Source organism: Engraulis encrasicolus, chromosome 3 (assembly GCF_034702125.1).
Source record: "Engraulis encrasicolus isolate BLACKSEA-1 chromosome 3, IST_EnEncr_1.0, whole genome shotgun sequence".
In the NCBI taxonomy this organism is placed as follows: domain Eukaryota; kingdom Metazoa; phylum Chordata; class Actinopteri; order Clupeiformes; family Engraulidae; genus Engraulis; species Engraulis encrasicolus.
Genome location: NC_085859.1, coordinates 10,564,323 through 10,581,247, shown reverse-complemented (window position 1 = coordinate 10,581,247; position 16,925 = coordinate 10,564,323). Strand labels below are relative to the sequence as shown.

The 16,925-nt window shown below is 42.9% G+C and overlaps 1 protein-coding gene across 1 annotated transcript in view; it reads left to right on the top strand.

Moving 5' to 3' along the window:
* The window catches only part of LOC134445694 (RNA-binding protein Musashi homolog 1-like), a 36,000-nt gene extending 19,866 nt beyond the window's left edge, over nt 1-16,134 (top strand). Inside the window, exons 7-15 of the mRNA XM_063194730.1 lie at nt 1,256-1,304; nt 4,876-4,958; nt 5,523-5,640; nt 6,285-6,365; nt 10,166-10,222; nt 11,285-11,344; nt 12,300-12,454; nt 13,696-13,742; nt 14,591-16,134. Coding sequence (XP_063050800.1) covers nt 1,256-1,304; nt 4,876-4,958; nt 5,523-5,640; nt 6,285-6,365; nt 10,166-10,222; nt 11,285-11,344; nt 12,300-12,454; nt 13,696-13,737 — 645 coding nt within the window. The 3' untranslated portion in view covers nt 13,738-13,742; nt 14,591-16,134. The remainder of the gene's footprint in view (nt 1-1,255; nt 1,305-4,875; nt 4,959-5,522; nt 5,641-6,284; nt 6,366-10,165; nt 10,223-11,284; nt 11,345-12,299; nt 12,455-13,695; nt 13,743-14,590) is intronic.
* The last annotated feature ends 791 nt before the right edge of the window (nt 16,135-16,925 follow it).

The following is a 16,925-nucleotide window of genomic DNA, read 5'->3' as shown; positions in this document are numbered from 1 at the left end:
ACTTCGATACATTTTACAGCACAAGCGTTACTGAGTAAAAAAACAAACAAAAAAAAACCTCTAGAATTCTCACTCAAACGATGATGGCTGACATGGAGGCTGACGATGGAGATTCATTTAACTCAGAGGAGATCAACATTAGCTGTTCTTCCTCTAACCCAGTACACCCCTTGCACATCTACGTAGAAGCAGAAAACGCTGATTGTTAAAAAAGTAACTTTATACTTTTACTCAAAGTACATTTTAAATTATTTACTTTTTACTTGAGTAGATTTTTTGACTGGTAAATTTACTCGTACTTGAGTACATTTTCAACAGAGTAACAGTACTTGTACTTGAGTACAATATTTTAGTACTCTTTCCACCTCTGCAGAGAAGGAACTTGTTGAAAAGAAATGTGGGACCACCTTTGTAATGTTACCAGTGTAAAGGAACACTCTTTGTATGTTCTGTACTTTGTCCGAGTGAAATCTTGTATTAATGTCCAAACTGAACTGTAACCTATTCCCAAATGTAGTCAATATACAATGTACAAATGTTCAAACTACCGTAATCTATTCACAATTTTCCTTTTCACGTATGAACTGATATTCCATAGTAGAAAAAAAAGAGGTCTCAAGTCTGCATATAAGTTGAAAATAAGTCGGTTTGAAGCTGAATCAAAAGCCTTCAATTCTAGCTTCGTGTCACACACAGTGGAACACAGGCAACCGACGACGGACTGCATATAAACAGCAATAAACGGTTTACTCCAATAACCTGTTTATTCCAATAACCCGGTTATTGCGGCCATATAAGCGGGCTCACTATGTTGCCTCTATCACCAGTTCAAGCAGCATTTAATACAATGTAGCCTCATACTGCACGCTGTACCATCTGAGGCACGCTGTAATAGTGATTGAAAGGTTAATTAATTACCATAGTACTACTCTACTATGACATAATACAGGGACTTAAGTCATGCACTAAGACTCTGTCATTGTCATACTGGGTAGCAACAAATTTGTAATGCAGTGTTTTAACGGGTTAACCCCTTTGTGCAGAGCCTATGTTATAAACCTTATTGCCACCAAAATTGACTTGAAAAATGACTTGTGACTCCGGCGGGTCCATCTGCACTGCACAAAGAGGCTATGTGCCGCATACTGCCATGACTACACTACTGCGTGTCATTGCAATATTTTTTTGAGTTACTTAGTGTATGTAATGGCCTCACTCAATGCTCTCTCCATTTTCTTTTCTATCTGCCCTGCAGGTCGATGATGCCATGCTCATGTTTGACAAAACTACCAATAGGCACAGAGGTGAGTGTTCATTTCTGGAATTCAAGCGGCTTTATATAACGACAGCAACGACAGCAAAATGTATTTCTTTCTCGAGAGTTGCCCTCACAACCCTGTCCTACAAAGGCAAAGTGCAGTAACTACACCAACATTGAAACTGAGACAAATGCCTACAAAGCCTTGGTATTAGGTTGGACATTGTAGCTGCTGCAAATTTTAAATTTCAGTATCTCTAAAACGGGATGCATTTGGACCATAAGGCTTTGTCACAAGATAAAGGAGCTGTATTGAAGACTATTTTAAGTCTAAACTCATTTTTGAGAAAATATATAGTTACTGCATGTTGCCTTTGTAGGGCCGAATTGTATTGTACTTTTATTGTCGTTCATCTGAGAGTGTTGTCTGTTGGGTTGGCCTCTGACTCTCTGCACACCATCCCACCAATGGAAAGCATCAATAGGAGGAAACACAACATTAATATGTCATCACAAACCATCGTTATGATGACATATGCAACATATGCCAGAATGCAACTTGTTCATTGGCATTCATTCTATAGCAAACAATAATATGGGTTAGGTCTGAAAGGGGTTAAGTGATTTTACAACAACAACAAAAGATGTCTTATAAAATGAAGCTCATGTTTTGCGCCAGTCCCTCTCCCAATGATGTAGGGTTGTTCTCTAAGTTGTTCTTTGGACAGAGCTTGTGCGTAGTCGCCTCAGCATGTGAGCTTAAATAATTGTTAGATAAATGTTGTGCTTGTCTTTTGTCTGCTGTGAGCAAGTTGAAGGTCAAACACATTGAGGTTTAATTAAGTAATGCATTACAAGCTACAAGCAGGAGAGGAGAGATATGGAGGAATGCTCTCTCTCTCTCTCTCTCTCTCTCTCTCTCTCTCTCTCTCTCTCTCTCTCTCTCTCTCTCTCTCTCTCTCTCTCTCTCTGCCACTTAACCATAGGCAGCTTTTGCCCACATCCAGTCAGCACACATGAAATTCACATGAAATTCAACCTCGATCTTGAACCACGGTGTCAAAGAACTCAAGAGCTTCATCTACCAATCTTCCCTGCCCCAACAGTGTTGACAGTAGTTTCACCCACAGTCATCATACCATCAACAATTGTGCACAAACTGAACTCATCATACCATCAACAATTGTGCACAAACTGAACTCATCATACCATCAACAATTGTGCACAAACTGAACTCATCATACCATCAACAATTGTGCACAAACTGAACTCATCATACCATCAACAATTGTGCACAAACTGAACTCATCATACCATCAACAATTGTGCACAAACTGAACTCATCATACCATCAACAATTGTGCACAAACTGAACTCATCATACCATCAACAATTGTGCACAAACTGAACTCATCATACCATCAACAATTGTGCACAAACTGAACCTACAATAGGTCCCTTCAACATCACTGTGTCAGGTGTTTCCTCGGCCCATTACATCATCAGGTTCACGTTAGCTCACCCTTCTCCTCCCTTGTTATCTTCTCATCCCATCCTCCTCTTCCTCCGCCTTGTCCTCCCCCTCCTCCTCATCTTCATCTTCCTCCTCCCCCTCTCCTCTTCCCCCTCCTCTCCCTTCTCATCCTCTCCTCTTTATCTTCCTCCTCCTCCTCCATCAAGTTCATGTTAGCACACCCTACCCCTCCCCTTATCCCCATCCTCCTCTTTCTCCTCTTCATCCTTCTCCTCCGCCTCCTCCTCCTCCTCCTCCTCCTCTCCTGTGGGGCAATCCACCAGCGGAGGGCGGGGGTTGGGCTAATTAGTCGTCCAGTTAATCTGGGTTTAAGATAAACCCTCGTTAAGCATTTCCCCCTCCCAGCTACTGATCGATGACGACAGACTGAAGGCTTTACGAGCAGCTCGGAGGAGCAGGAGGTTAGGGGTGGGGGAGGAGAGCAAAGACGAAGAAGAAGGAGGAGGAGGAGGAGGAGAGGACGGATAGAATACTAAATTTAAAAAAGAATGAGGTTAGAATAGGTTTTGTGAGCATACATATCAACCTTAAATGGGGAGTGGATACCAAATTCCGTATAATTATAGACATCGCCTGAATTCATAAATCCACAGCATGAGCAAATACGCATGTCAGTTAGTGCAACAGGTGTCATTTCACTTTGTGAGTATGCATTTAAAAGAACAAAAGGAAAAGAAAAACAAGAAAAGTAGTAATCGATGAAGATGACAATTATCATTATCATGATGATGAGGATGATGATGGTAGTAATGATAATATTGTGCATTGTCCTTATTAGTAGTATGACTATTACTACCACTACTACTACTACTGCTACTACTACTACAATAACTATTGTAATTATTATAATTATTATTATTATTATTATTATTATTTATTTAAGGGTGATAATAATAATAACAACAACAACAACAACAACATTATATAACAATAACAACAATCACGGCTCTAAATTAACACCAGCCAACTGTCAAAATGCTGGTGACATTTCTGTTTGGCGAGTAGAAAAGACCAACTTACTAGTCACTTTGACCCACTTAGTGAGTGTGTGTTTGGCTAGTGTGATTAACATCTACTAGCCATTTTGTCTGGTGATGCAAAAAGTGAATTTAGGGCCCTGATAACAATAGTAATAGCAGTACACCTGGGTCATAGGTAACCTTCACCCAACAACCTGATGGAAGGGCCCCATGTCATGTGGAGATGTATGGTGTGTATGGGGCAGCCATGGCCTAGTCCAGTGGTTCCCAAACTTTTTTCCCTGCGCACCCCCTTGTACATTTCAATGTGGTTTGCGCACCCCCTGAGCGAATATTTTGGTGAGCTGATGGCCGCGCAAGTATGGATACACTGCTCATTCACTGCATATTAAGCACAGTCGTTTTTGGGGAATCCTCTTTTCCATTAGCCTTGGAATTAAACTGCACTTCAGATGGACCCTTCCAGCATACAATGCACCATACAATTAAAAACTACTTAATGTTCATTAATACTGGATAAAAACACATATCCGCCATTGCTCTATTCAGCTCGCGCACCCCCTTGTGGCAGGCCACGCACCCCCAGGGGTGCACGCACCCCAGTTTGGGAAACCCTGGCCTAGTGGTTAGAGAGTTGGTCTGTCAATCTAGAGGTTGCCGGTTCAAATCTCCCTTGACCTCTCCCTACATCTCCATCCATGGCTGAAGTGCCCTTGAGCAAGGCACATACCCCCACATTGTTCCAGGGAGTGTAACCAATACCCTGAAAAATAGTGGTTGTAAGTCGCTTTGAGTAAATGAAAGCGTCAGCTAAATGTAATGTAATGTAATTGTGTGCTTTGCTGTGCTGTGCTTTGGAAGGCCCTGACACCCGATCACGCTTAGAGGAAGTGGGAGCGGAGGACTACAGGGGAAATGTGTCTGGACGTCTTTTGTTCTGCCAGTGCTTGAACGTTGTTCTCACCTTTGTGGTTCATTCTCTTTCTCTTTGTCTCTCTTTCTCTCTCTCTCTTTCTCTCTCTGTCTCTCTCCCCCTCTCTCTCTCTCTCTCTCTCTCACTCGCTCTCTCTGTCGCTCGCTCTCTTGCTCTATCTGTCGCTCAGGTTTCGGCTTTGTGACGTTTGAGAATGAGGACGTGGTGGAGAAAGTCTGTGAGATCCACTTCCACGAGATCAACAACAAAATGGTTAGTTTAGTTTCCTTGTGTGTGTGCGTGTGTGTGTGCGTGTGCGTGTGTGTGTGTGTGTGTGTGTGTCTGTGTGTGTGTGTGTGTGTGTGCGTGTGTGTGTGCGTGTGCGTGTGCGTGTAAGAGAGAGAGATAGAAAGTGAGGTTATACATTTGAAGCTGAAAATGGTCAAATGGTATTTTTCGTGGTTTCATGGAACTTGAAGAACCCTTCTCTTCTCTTCTCTTCTCTTCTCTTCTCTTCTCTTCTCTTCTCTTCTCTTCTCTTCTCTTCTCTTCTCTTCTCTCCTCTCCTCTCCTCTCCTCTTCTCTTCTCTTCTCTCCTCTCTTCCTTACACTCTATACACGTTCACCCCCTCCTACTGACGTGAGGCCCCATCACCATGCAATATCAGCTCACCTCTCTCTCTCTCTCTCTCTCTCTCTCTCTCTCTCTCTCTCTCTCTCTCTCTCTCTCTCTCTCTCTCTCTCTCTCTCTTTCTCTCTTTCTCTCTCTCTCTCTCTCTCTCTCTCTCTCTCTCTCTCTCCGCCCTCCCCTGCGATGCGCTTGCTCGTTGTTTTCAGGTGGAGTGCAAGAAGGCTCAGCCCAAGGAGGTGATGACACCCACAGGTTCATCTCGAGGTCGGGCGCGGGTCATGCCATACGGAATGGATGCCTTCATGTTAGGCATCGGCATGCTGGGTAAGGCGACACCGCACCGCCAGTCAGTGCCAGGTCCCGGGTTAAACGGCGGAAAGACACGAGATCTTGCCGATGGGCCGATATATAGACGTGGGCTTATCAACCGAGCCTTGTTCAGCACGGTTAATAGTGACCCGTGTGTGGCCATCGCTAGTCAGCTACGATATGGGACCACGCAGTCATCATAACACTGTCAGTCATTATAGTCAGTTGGAGCAAAACTCTTGGACTCCACCGTGTGGATGGTTTAGGAACTGCGGATGAGCTCATGTCTAATTTAAACACTTGAAAAGTCTTGTTTACACAGCACATCTGCAAGATTATCAAACATAAGACACAACACAACACACAGGCCACAGTTAGATGCACACACTCAGAGGTAGAGAACTAGATCAACAGAGAGAGAGAGTGTGTGTGTGTGTGTGTGTGTGTGTGTGTGTGTGTGTGTGTGTGTGTGTGTGTGTGTGTGTGTGTGTGTGTGTGTGTGTGTGTGTGTGTGTGTGTATGTGTGTGAAAGAGAGAGAGAGAGAGAGAGAGAGAGAGAGAGAGAGAGAGAGAGAGAGCGAGAGTGTGTGTGTGTGTGTCAGTTCAGTGGGAGGTCCCGGTGACGTTGTTGTGGCTCAGACACCTGTCTTGTTTCTCAGGTTACCCAGGGTTCCAGACGGCCACCTACACCAGCCGGAGCTACGCTGGCATCACCCCCGGCTACGCCTATCAGTTCCCTGGTAAGATGCGCCGCCTCCGCTCAAGGCCCACGCACATGGCTGACATGACTGGGCGCGTCACACACACACACACACACACACACACACACACACACACACACACACACACACACACACACACACACACACACACACACACACACACACACACACACAATTAAACAAGCTCTTCTCACACAGCACTCTCACACGGCACACGGCATATACATGGCCTCATACATACGCCTATCAGTTCCCTGGTAAGACGCGCCGTCTCCACTCACAGGGGGCTTCTGGGATGGGCACGTTTGCATGAAGTGTTGCCAGATTGGGCTGTTTCCCGCCCAATTGGGCTGCTTAGGATGGCCGTGTGCGGGTAAAAATGGCATTTAGCAGAAAAACCTGTCCAATTTTTGCCATAGAAATCAATAGAATTGGGCGGGATTTTGTGCTTCTAGGCGGGTTTTGAGCATTTGTTTTGGGCTGGAAATCATCAGCCTCATCTGGCAACCCTGGTTGCATGTTGTACTGTTGCACTGCGCTAGGTGGGAAGCAATTGAAATCACTTTTCCGAAACGCTGCAAATGGCACTTACATGCAGCTTTTTTTTCAATATGTATTGTTTTTTTTAATTATTGTTAATAAGGCAAAATTGTGGAAGTTGAAACTGCGTTAATGATTTCAATATTTTCCCTACCGAATTCATACTAGACAGTGATTTTAAAGAACCATGATAACGACACAATAAGAACAGGGCTATGAATGAGCTGTAGTCCCATAATATGCGCCGAATACCTTTTTTCAAAACACTAGAAGTCATTAAAATGCTGTTTTCACAAATCTTTTTTCATTATTATTATCAATTTAAGGTAGCATGTGGGAAATTGGAACTGTGTTAATGTCCTCTGACTTTTCCTTACCAAATTCAGACGTAGTACTTCTAAACAGTGATTTCAGCACAGTGCGCAGTGAGCACAGTAACAACACAATAGTTTTGAATATGAGTTTGACATGGTTTCTACGAGCCTCCATTCAGAGGGGCAGTCTAGCCCAGTGGTTCTCACACTTTTTTTTGGCGAGGCACCCTTTCAGTTCATGAAAAATTTCAAGGCACCCCAAACCAACAGGCCGTAACATGGCATCGCATCCGATACCACAAAGGCTTAGAAAAGTAACACACTTGGAGACGTCACATGACCTACGTTCGAAGTTGCAGCTGACTGGGGCAACCTTTATTTATTTTATTGTGCATAAAAGGCAGATGAAAGATTCCACTGACTAGCATTAATATATCTATTTAGATGAATATGTGTTAAATTACACAATTTATTTATCAGCCATGTTTCCGCGGCACCCCTGAGGGTGGCCCGCGGCACCCCTGTTGAGAAACACTGGTCTAGCCTGTGCACTTGGCCTCTGGGCTGGGTGGGCTCGTTGTATGCTCTGCAGTGCAGTGGGAGTTGTAATTATAGGGATTTATCTGGTGTTATTTTTCCAGTAATGGCATGCATGAGCAGCATGTGACCTGCAGGTCACACACACACACACACATGCACACACACGCGCACACACACACACACACACACACACACACACACACACACACACACACACAGGCACATGGACACAGGCACATGGACACACACACAAACTCAAACACAAACACAAACAAACCAAAACAAAACGCCACTCTAGACAACACAACACAACACAACACAACACAACACAACACAACTGAACACATTCATGCCAAGGCATGTGCCAAACAATAAAGACACACTACAGAAACTGATATGCCTGCTTGTAAATATCAAGGATGGCACTGAAACATTTCACGTCGGCCTAGTGTAAATGTGTAGCTGTTAATGTGCATGCATAGGCCTATCCCCCCAGCGTGCTTCCGTGATGTACACCAGTACATATTTGTGTACATCTGTTAGTATGTCTGTCTCCCTATGTGTCTGTATGTGTGTAACTACTACATAGTGAAAGCCCACCTGGGAAACTCCAACTCCCATTGTCATTGTGACACAGCACTCCACAGCACACAAGTGCACACTGCACACAATGAAATTGCATTTTATGCCTCACCCGTGCAAGGGGGCAGCCCCCAATGGTGCCCCAAGGGAGCAGTGCGGTGGGACGGTACCATGCTCAGGGTACCTCAGTCATGGAGGAGGATGGGGGAGAGCACTGCTTAATTACTCCCCCCACCAACCTCGTGAGTCAGGAGTAGGGGTGGACCGATACAGGTTTTTTAATGGCCGATGCGATACCGATTTTTTTTTCCATCACCCTTGGCCGATACCCGATTTCCGATACCCGATATTTGGGGCCGATATGGGTTAAAAAAAAAAAGGTTAAAAAATGACAAATATTCCAGGTCTCAAGTTAAAAATAAACATGCCTTTAACATTATCAAATTGAGGTAGAACTTGTAACATTTAAACACCCACTCTAACAATCAAGTAATGTCTAACAATCAAGTAATAAAAAATAAAGTGTCTTGGTGCTTTTAAAAAAAACCGAATGACATAAAATAATAAATATCGCGTATCAGCCAAAACCACACGCGTATCGACCGATACACTTAAATATATATATATATATATCGGCCTATCCTTAGTCAGGAGTCGAACCGGCAACCTTTGGGCTGCAAGTCTAACACCCTAACCGCTTACCCTTGACTGCCCACATCCATAGTCACTTGACCACCCCCTGTAACCTCCTGACCTGTGGAACCCCAACCACTACATATCACTTTAGCTGCTGTACATGCCATGCATTATGTAACACAGTGGTTCCCAACCTATGGGTCGGGACCCACCTTATGGGTCGCCAAAGATCCACAGGGGGTCGCGGAGACCTCTTGGTTTTAAGGGGTTTCATTTTAAATATATACAGCCCATGTTTAACAAATGCATAGAAGCAACAAATTGTAAGTGCTACATTAAACATTTATTCTATATTTGACCAAAGACGAATTGAGGAATAAAATAACTAAAATTAGTTTTCGCAGGAAACAGAGGGCATCTTGTGACTCTGTCTCGTGCGGGCGCTCGCGTGGTTGGGTCACCAAAGCTTACAATAGTAAAAACATGGGTCCCTTAAGAAAAAGGTTGGGAACCACTGATGTAACACACCAGCGTGTGTGTGTGTGTGCATGTGCATTGGTGAGTGATTTTCAATGCGGCACCTGCGTATGAACGTGTGCATGTGGGTACGACAATGTGGGTATTGTGTTAAAAAGTGTTTCACCAATGGTGTGTGTGTGTGTGTGTGTGTGTGTGTGTGTGTGTGTGTGTGTGTGTGTGTGTGTGTGTGTGTGTGTGTGTGTGTGTGTGTGTGTGTGAGAGAGAGAGAGAGAGAGAGAGAGAGTGAGAGAGAGAGAGAGAGAGAGAAGAGAGAGAGAGAGAGAGAGAGAGAGAGAGAGAGAGAGAGAGAGAGAGAGAGAGAGAGAGAGAGAGAGATGAATTACACCAGTTTGAGTATGAGTGTGCTTTATTTCTGAAGTGATTAAAACACTTTCTCTTTTCTTTTCTTTTCTTTTCTTTTCTTTTCTTTTCTTTTCTTTTCTTCTCTCCTCTCCTCTCCTCTCCTCTCCTCTCCTCTCCTCTGCTCTGCTCTGCTCTGCTCTTCTCTTCTCTTCTCTTCTCTTCTCTTCTCTTCTCTTCTCTTCTCTCTTCTCCTCTCCTCTCCTCTCCTCTCCTCTCCTCTCCTCTCCTCTCTTCTCTTCTCTTCTCTTCTCTTCTCTTCTCTTCTCTTCTCTTCTCTTCTCTTCTCTTCTCTTCTCCTCTCTCCTCTTCTCTTCTCTTCTCTAGAGTACCACTTAGAGAGGACTCCACTCCTGACATCACCCCACCCTCCCGAGCTCACAGGTCAGTGTCCGTCCTTTCTCTGAGGTTCACAAGCAGCTCTGCACTAGCCTGGTTTTTACCAGACCACATTAATTACTTTGTAATTCATTTTATGGTCTGGATCGTCAATGTCCTGGAGGAGCCCTTTGGGGGGGGGTTATTATGCTTAGTGCGTTCGCGTATTGGCTGGTAACGGTAGGGACACAAAGGAGGCGAAGCGAAGAGAGGCGAAATCCAACCGTCATGAGGTCGTTGCGGCAAATCAAATGGAATGGAACAGTTATGTTGATGATTTCATTGTGCCGCGGCAGGCGAATTCGCTCCTCATTTGCATAACATTAAACTTTCTTAAATAATTTCGCTTCGCTTTGCTCCTGATCGCTTGCTTTCGCTTGCCATCGCTTGCCTTCGCCTCTCTCATAGGAATGAATGGCAAAGTTCGCAAATTCGCGTGTATGTGTCCCCACCGTAACACCGTCCGTCTGATGGTCGACTGAAAACCCTCCCCAGAGAAGCGTTATCAGACCATTTGTGAATTACAAAGTAATTCAAGATGCATAGTCTGGCTTGTTAGGCTAGCTCTGCACTGCTAAGTAGATTAAAAAAAACACCTATGTCTGTGATGAACATGCTGTGTGTGTACAGTATATGTATGCACTAGCATGTTAAATTATAGCCTACTCATTTCCTACAAATGTCTTTTTCTTGGCACTGTCAGCTATCCATAATGCTGGACACGTTTCGTTAAATCTCAGTTGAACACAATGCAATTTTAACTGCATTTAAACTTTCTGACTTATTTTAGAAGGTCCATCAGTGAGTGTCATCTTTTGGACATCAAATTAGTTTGCTGTTTTTTTGTAAATGTGTGTGTGAAATCTGACTGCATATCTGTCCATATGTCTGTTGATTATTAGAAATAGTGCACACGTCTTGTTTAAGAGTTAACAAATGAAAACTAAGCACTTCTTAGTTGGAACTGTCCTCATGATATGTTTCCAGTTAATGTCCTCTCAAAGTCATATAGTATGCGACACTTGGCTCATCTTTTGTAATCATTTTTCCAATGTGCTTTCTCCACAGCCATCCCTCTGACCTACAATCCCATGGCGGCAGCTGCCGCAGCAGCATCATTGGTTAGAGGTAATATTGCTGGCCATTTCAATTTAATTCTACTGCCATAGTCAATTTAAGGGCCCGGTGGCAGCCATCTTGAAAATAAGGCATTTCCTGAAGTCAGATTTTGGAAGATTTGTAGTATGTTGTCAAGTACGTACATCTGATACTACTGTAAACCACTGAGAAACCTTTTGTTAGATTTTTTGGGGGTTAAGTCATAAATTCACCCAACTATAACTATAGCACAGGGAAACTGAGCAGATGAATTTAGAGTTCCATTTAAGATTCCTCTAGTCATTACGTAATACGCTATACTTGAAAGACGTATCATCCTCACACCAAGGAAGTCCTGGACATGGACAAAACATGTCATGTCACTTGCAACTTACAGAGTATCTCCTTTGAATTAGATGGCCTGGATGTTTGACAATCCTCTCAGACATATTGCCGTTGTGAGGTCATTTATGTTTTGGTCGCTGCAGGTTATGGCATTGTAATACAAGTTGTTACTGTACATTATGCTATATTTCATTACACCGCCATGATGCCATTTCATTGGGTCAGCTCACTGGTTCAGCCAGACACAGGCTGTACAGTTTTTTTGATAAATAATGCGCTTTATGAAGTCATAACTTCTAACATGCTGTAACACTTTATTTTAGGGATACATCTATAAGCAGTAATACATACAATGTTAATGCCTGCAAAAGTAACTTGTAAGGCATGTACTAAGCAAACGGTAAGGCCTACTAGGTCCTTACTAAGGTTAAATTGGTAATAAATCTCTTATTGTGCATGAACAAGACATTTAAGAATACATGCCTAACAAATGTTTGCTTTTACTTTGTACATGCCTTACAAGTAACTTATACAGGAGCATTGTATGTGTTAGTGCTAATAGATGTATCCCTGAAATAAAGTGTTACCTAACTTACTTACTTTACTTTACTTACTTCTATTATTCCTGTGCTCTCCGCAGGCTCCACCCCGTCTCGCTCGGCCGGCTTCCTGAGCACCAGTAGTCCGGGCCCGATGGCCGACCTGTACGGCGCCGCTAACCAGGAGTCTGCCGTTAGCAGCTACATCAGCGCCGCCAGCCCCGCACCCACCACCGGCTTCAGCCACGGCCTGGGGGTAAGCTCACTTCCTATGGTATGACATGACCTTACACTACACTACATTACATTACATTACATTACATTACATTACACAGAGCCTGGGGATAATCTCACTTCCTATGGTATGACATTATCTTACAACACATTACATTACATTACATCACAATACATTATCTTACATTACATTACATTACATTACACAGAGCCTGGGGGTAACCTCACTTCATATGGTATGACATTACCTTACCTTACATTACATTACATTACATGACATGACATGACATGACATGACATTACATTACATTACATAGAGCCTGGGGGGGTACGCTCGCTTCATATACAGCATGACATTATGTTACATTATGTTACATTATGTTACATTACATTACATGACATTACATTACACAGAGCCTGGGGGTAATCTCACTTCCTATGGTATGACATTATCTTACATTACATTACATTACATCACAATACATTATCTTACATTACATTACATTACATACATACATTACATAGAGCCTGGGGGTAACCTCACTTCATGTTGCATGACATGACATTACATGACATGACATTACAGCACACAGAACCTGGGGGGGTACACTCGCTTCATATACGGCATGACATTATGTTACATTACATCACATCACATCACATCACATCACATCACATCACATCACATCACATCACATCACATCACATCACATCACATTACATTAGAAAAACAATATCAGGACAATAAGTATCCAGAGTCTCGGGGTGAGCAGGCCAACATGTTTCCGTTCGTTACATCACATGGCATTAGATTAGCACTATGTAAACATGGTGTCCTAGGACTAGTGTTGCCTCTGAGTGGCTAAGGTGAGGTGGGGAGATACCGTAGTCTCTTCAACCCTCTTCACTAGTGTGTGTTTTGCTGTGGTTTTTGGACTAGGAAACCTACCACCAACCCCAAAAAAACCCACAGAATTTTTGAGTTTTCATACATGTGTAACAATAGCATTGATGACACTTTTAACCCCTTAGTGCACGCCGTACCTCCAGTGGCAAGCTGTAATAGTCATTAAAATGCGACTACCATAGCACTACAATACTATGACACAACACAGGCCCTTTAGTAATGCACCACGACTTGGTCATAACAATACTGGTAACAAGAAATGTATAAAGCAGCGTCTTAATGGGTTAATAGGATTTTGAATCTATGTTTACGTCATTCATATTTAATCTTTTCTGCCTCTCATCTTTCTTTGCCAGGGCCCCCTGATAGCAGCAGCCTTCACTAACGGCTACCACTAAGAGAAGTGAGTACAACCTCCTGTGGTCTAAGGTGCTGTTTACACGTAGCTGGATATTTTTATATGTGGATATTTTTTTCTCCTGCTTGTATTGGTTTTGCATTGGTTTTGGCCTTCCGTTTCCACATAGCAGATATTTAAAATCCAGGTATAAAAAGCAGGAGAAAAAATATCCTGTTTAGGGGGCTGAAACGCATTTGTTACAATGGAGGATTTTTTTTATCCACATGTTGCGTTTACACCTAGCAGGAGAAAAAATACCCTGCTAAAAAAATGTCCTGCTACGTGGAAACAGCACCTTAATCAAATGTAATACACATGTGCAGTATACCTCACCTTTTGAATGTAGATGTCCATTGATTGCACACAATATGCTGTAGTAGAGTATAGTAGAATATTGTACGGTGTTGTATTGTATGGCAAAATGTAGTATATGTTTTTTTTTTTCTCAGACCTCATTGAGCTTTTTTCCCCCTTACAAACTATGATTCAAGCGAAAGGGAGTTTTTCCTCACCCCTGATGCCAACAGGGGCGGCATCTGAGCGCCCAATCTCTGTGTGACCATCTATGACTTATGCTAGACCCAGCCACTATGGACCTTACGCATCTAAGAATCCTGGTCCTAACCTACATTGACCTTATGACTCTACAATCTCTATCTATCTCTTCTTCCTCTGCCTTCCTGCTATTTCTGCCTCTCCTCTCTACCTCTCCTTTTAAATCCATCTCTAACAATGATGTTTTTTCTCAACAGTATATTCATATTCACTTTCTTTCTCCATCTCTCTCTCTCTCTCTCTCTCTCTCTCTCTCTCTCTCTCTCTCTCTCTCTCTCTCTCTCTCTCTCTCTCAGGCTGTGTGTTGGGCTGGCTGAGGGCCTTGGAGCTGCTTAGGGCCAGAGCACTTTGTCTCTACTGGAGCTTTCATCACTCAGGCTCTCGCCTCAGGGGTCTGATGTGGCCAAATCTATCTTTCCTGCTGAAGAAGAAGAAGAAGAAGAAAGAAAGAAGAAAAAGAAGAAAAGATCAAAGGTCACTTGTTTATTTTTCACTTCCTGTCTATCGCACTCTCTCGGCGAAGAGACATCTGGAGAAGTCGTGTTCACTGTATGTCTCCGCTTTTGTTTTTGTTTCCGTTGTTCTATTTTTCCTTCATTTAAAAAAAAAATATCTAACTGTAGTTCTCGCTTTTTTTTCTTCTTTTTGTGTTTCTGTACTCTCCCGTGGCTACTGAAGTGAAGTGTCATTGTTTCATCACTGATTGGCTGAATCCAAAATGATCACTCGTTATCTACACAGTGTACTATGATAGGGAAGAAAGACCATGTAATTCCACCTAATTATCCACCAGGTGTACAGGCTCCACGATGCTTGCGGCAACTACTAACCGTAACTTGCCTGAACTAGCAGACTGGACATTTTGTGGGAGTAGGGGCGGGATATGGGCGGGAAACGAGCATGACAATACTGTGGATAGTGGAGAAGGAGGATAAATGTGTGCAATGCATGCTTTATTCAGACGAGTGTGCGGCTTAGTAAAGTGAGGGCACGCTTTGCAAAGTGAGAGAAAGCTTTCTTGACACCCCCCCCCCAAAAAAAGTCCCGAGCTCCATAGTAAAGAGTGCACTATGTTAGGGAATGAGTGAACATTGCGGACACGGCCATTGTGTTAGGTTGGCCTGTGGGGTGCATGTCGCTGCTCCCTTGGCCATGCCAGTGTTTTGCTTGGGGAATGAGAGTGCGGGTTTACATTTCAAAATTTGCGTCAACTTTTTTTTTTCTCTGCATTTCCTTTAGTTGTGCAACGTTAGAATGGGAGCAATAACCTTGAATGTGCTGTTTTTAAAAAAATCGCTGGTTTTGAACCTTTTAATGTCAAACTCTGAACATTTTGGATGTAATTTTTTCCCAGTGGAAGATGAGCTGAAATGTCAAAAAAATGTATATTTTGGTAGCTTTTGCATACTAATGATTATAGTGATAATCAAGAAAATATTTTTCATAGTCAGGTTTTTAACCGCGAGGTCCGGTTGTTTTTAATAAAACACTGTGTATATATATACTGTTCTGTCTTTTTCCGAGTTTTCCACTGAAAATTGTTATGGTGTTGTTATTTCTGTACGGGGCACTGTAACTAGGTCTTCACCATGACCAAGAGCCAGCCATGCCAGTCTAGAGAAGAGACACTGTCATAGCAACGCAGTCTCACCCCAAGTAGTCAATTTCTGACTACCTTGGACCAGACTGCAATTTTTGACGTCTTGGGTATTCCTTCCACGTCACATTTTGACTATGTGGCCTAACCCTAAACCTATTCCTAAACCTAACCTCAATGACGTTATGCTGCCACAGGGGGCGCCTTTGAGGACATAGTCAAAATGTGACGTGGAAGGAATACCCAAGACGTCAAAAATTGCAGTTTGGTCAAAGGTACTCAGATATTGACTACTTGGGGTGAGACTGTGTAGGTCATAGACATATCAGCCATAGGCTGGGTATAAACAGTACTGTACACCCTAGCTATAGCTGATCCCATCTTAAGTATGTCTACATCAAAGTTACCTGAACACTGCTAGTATGAACAATATGTTTAACACTAATCTTGTGTTTTTTTTCCTGTTAGACTGAGCATAACGTGTCACAGTACTGACAAGGAACATCTCATTTGTATATACTGTATTTCATAAGATTCATGCACACAAAGGACACCCTAACACTGAGAGCTTCCAAAACTAATCATAGTTTTACCCTTTACTGTCAACATGTAAACTTAACAGTTTACAGCACAACTGAACACATTCATCCTGATTGCTGGATTAGAGTTGGCTAACTCTGCTGTAGGTACTCTGGCTAACCTCTACTGTAAAACACACACACACACACACACACAGACACACACACACACACACACACACACACACACACACACACACACACACACACACACACACACACACACACACACACACACACACACACACACACACACACACACACACACACACCTTTGCTATCAAACCTAGTATTTGGGTTTACTTCTTGTGATTCTGTAGATTGAGTTGCCCCTTTCTTCCTTTTCACTTCTGCTTTATCATGTTGTTGTTGTTGTTGTCTATGTTTATTGTCTGCATTCATTTTGTTTCATAAGAACATTTCAGTGGTCATATGAAGGATGCTACTACAGGAAGA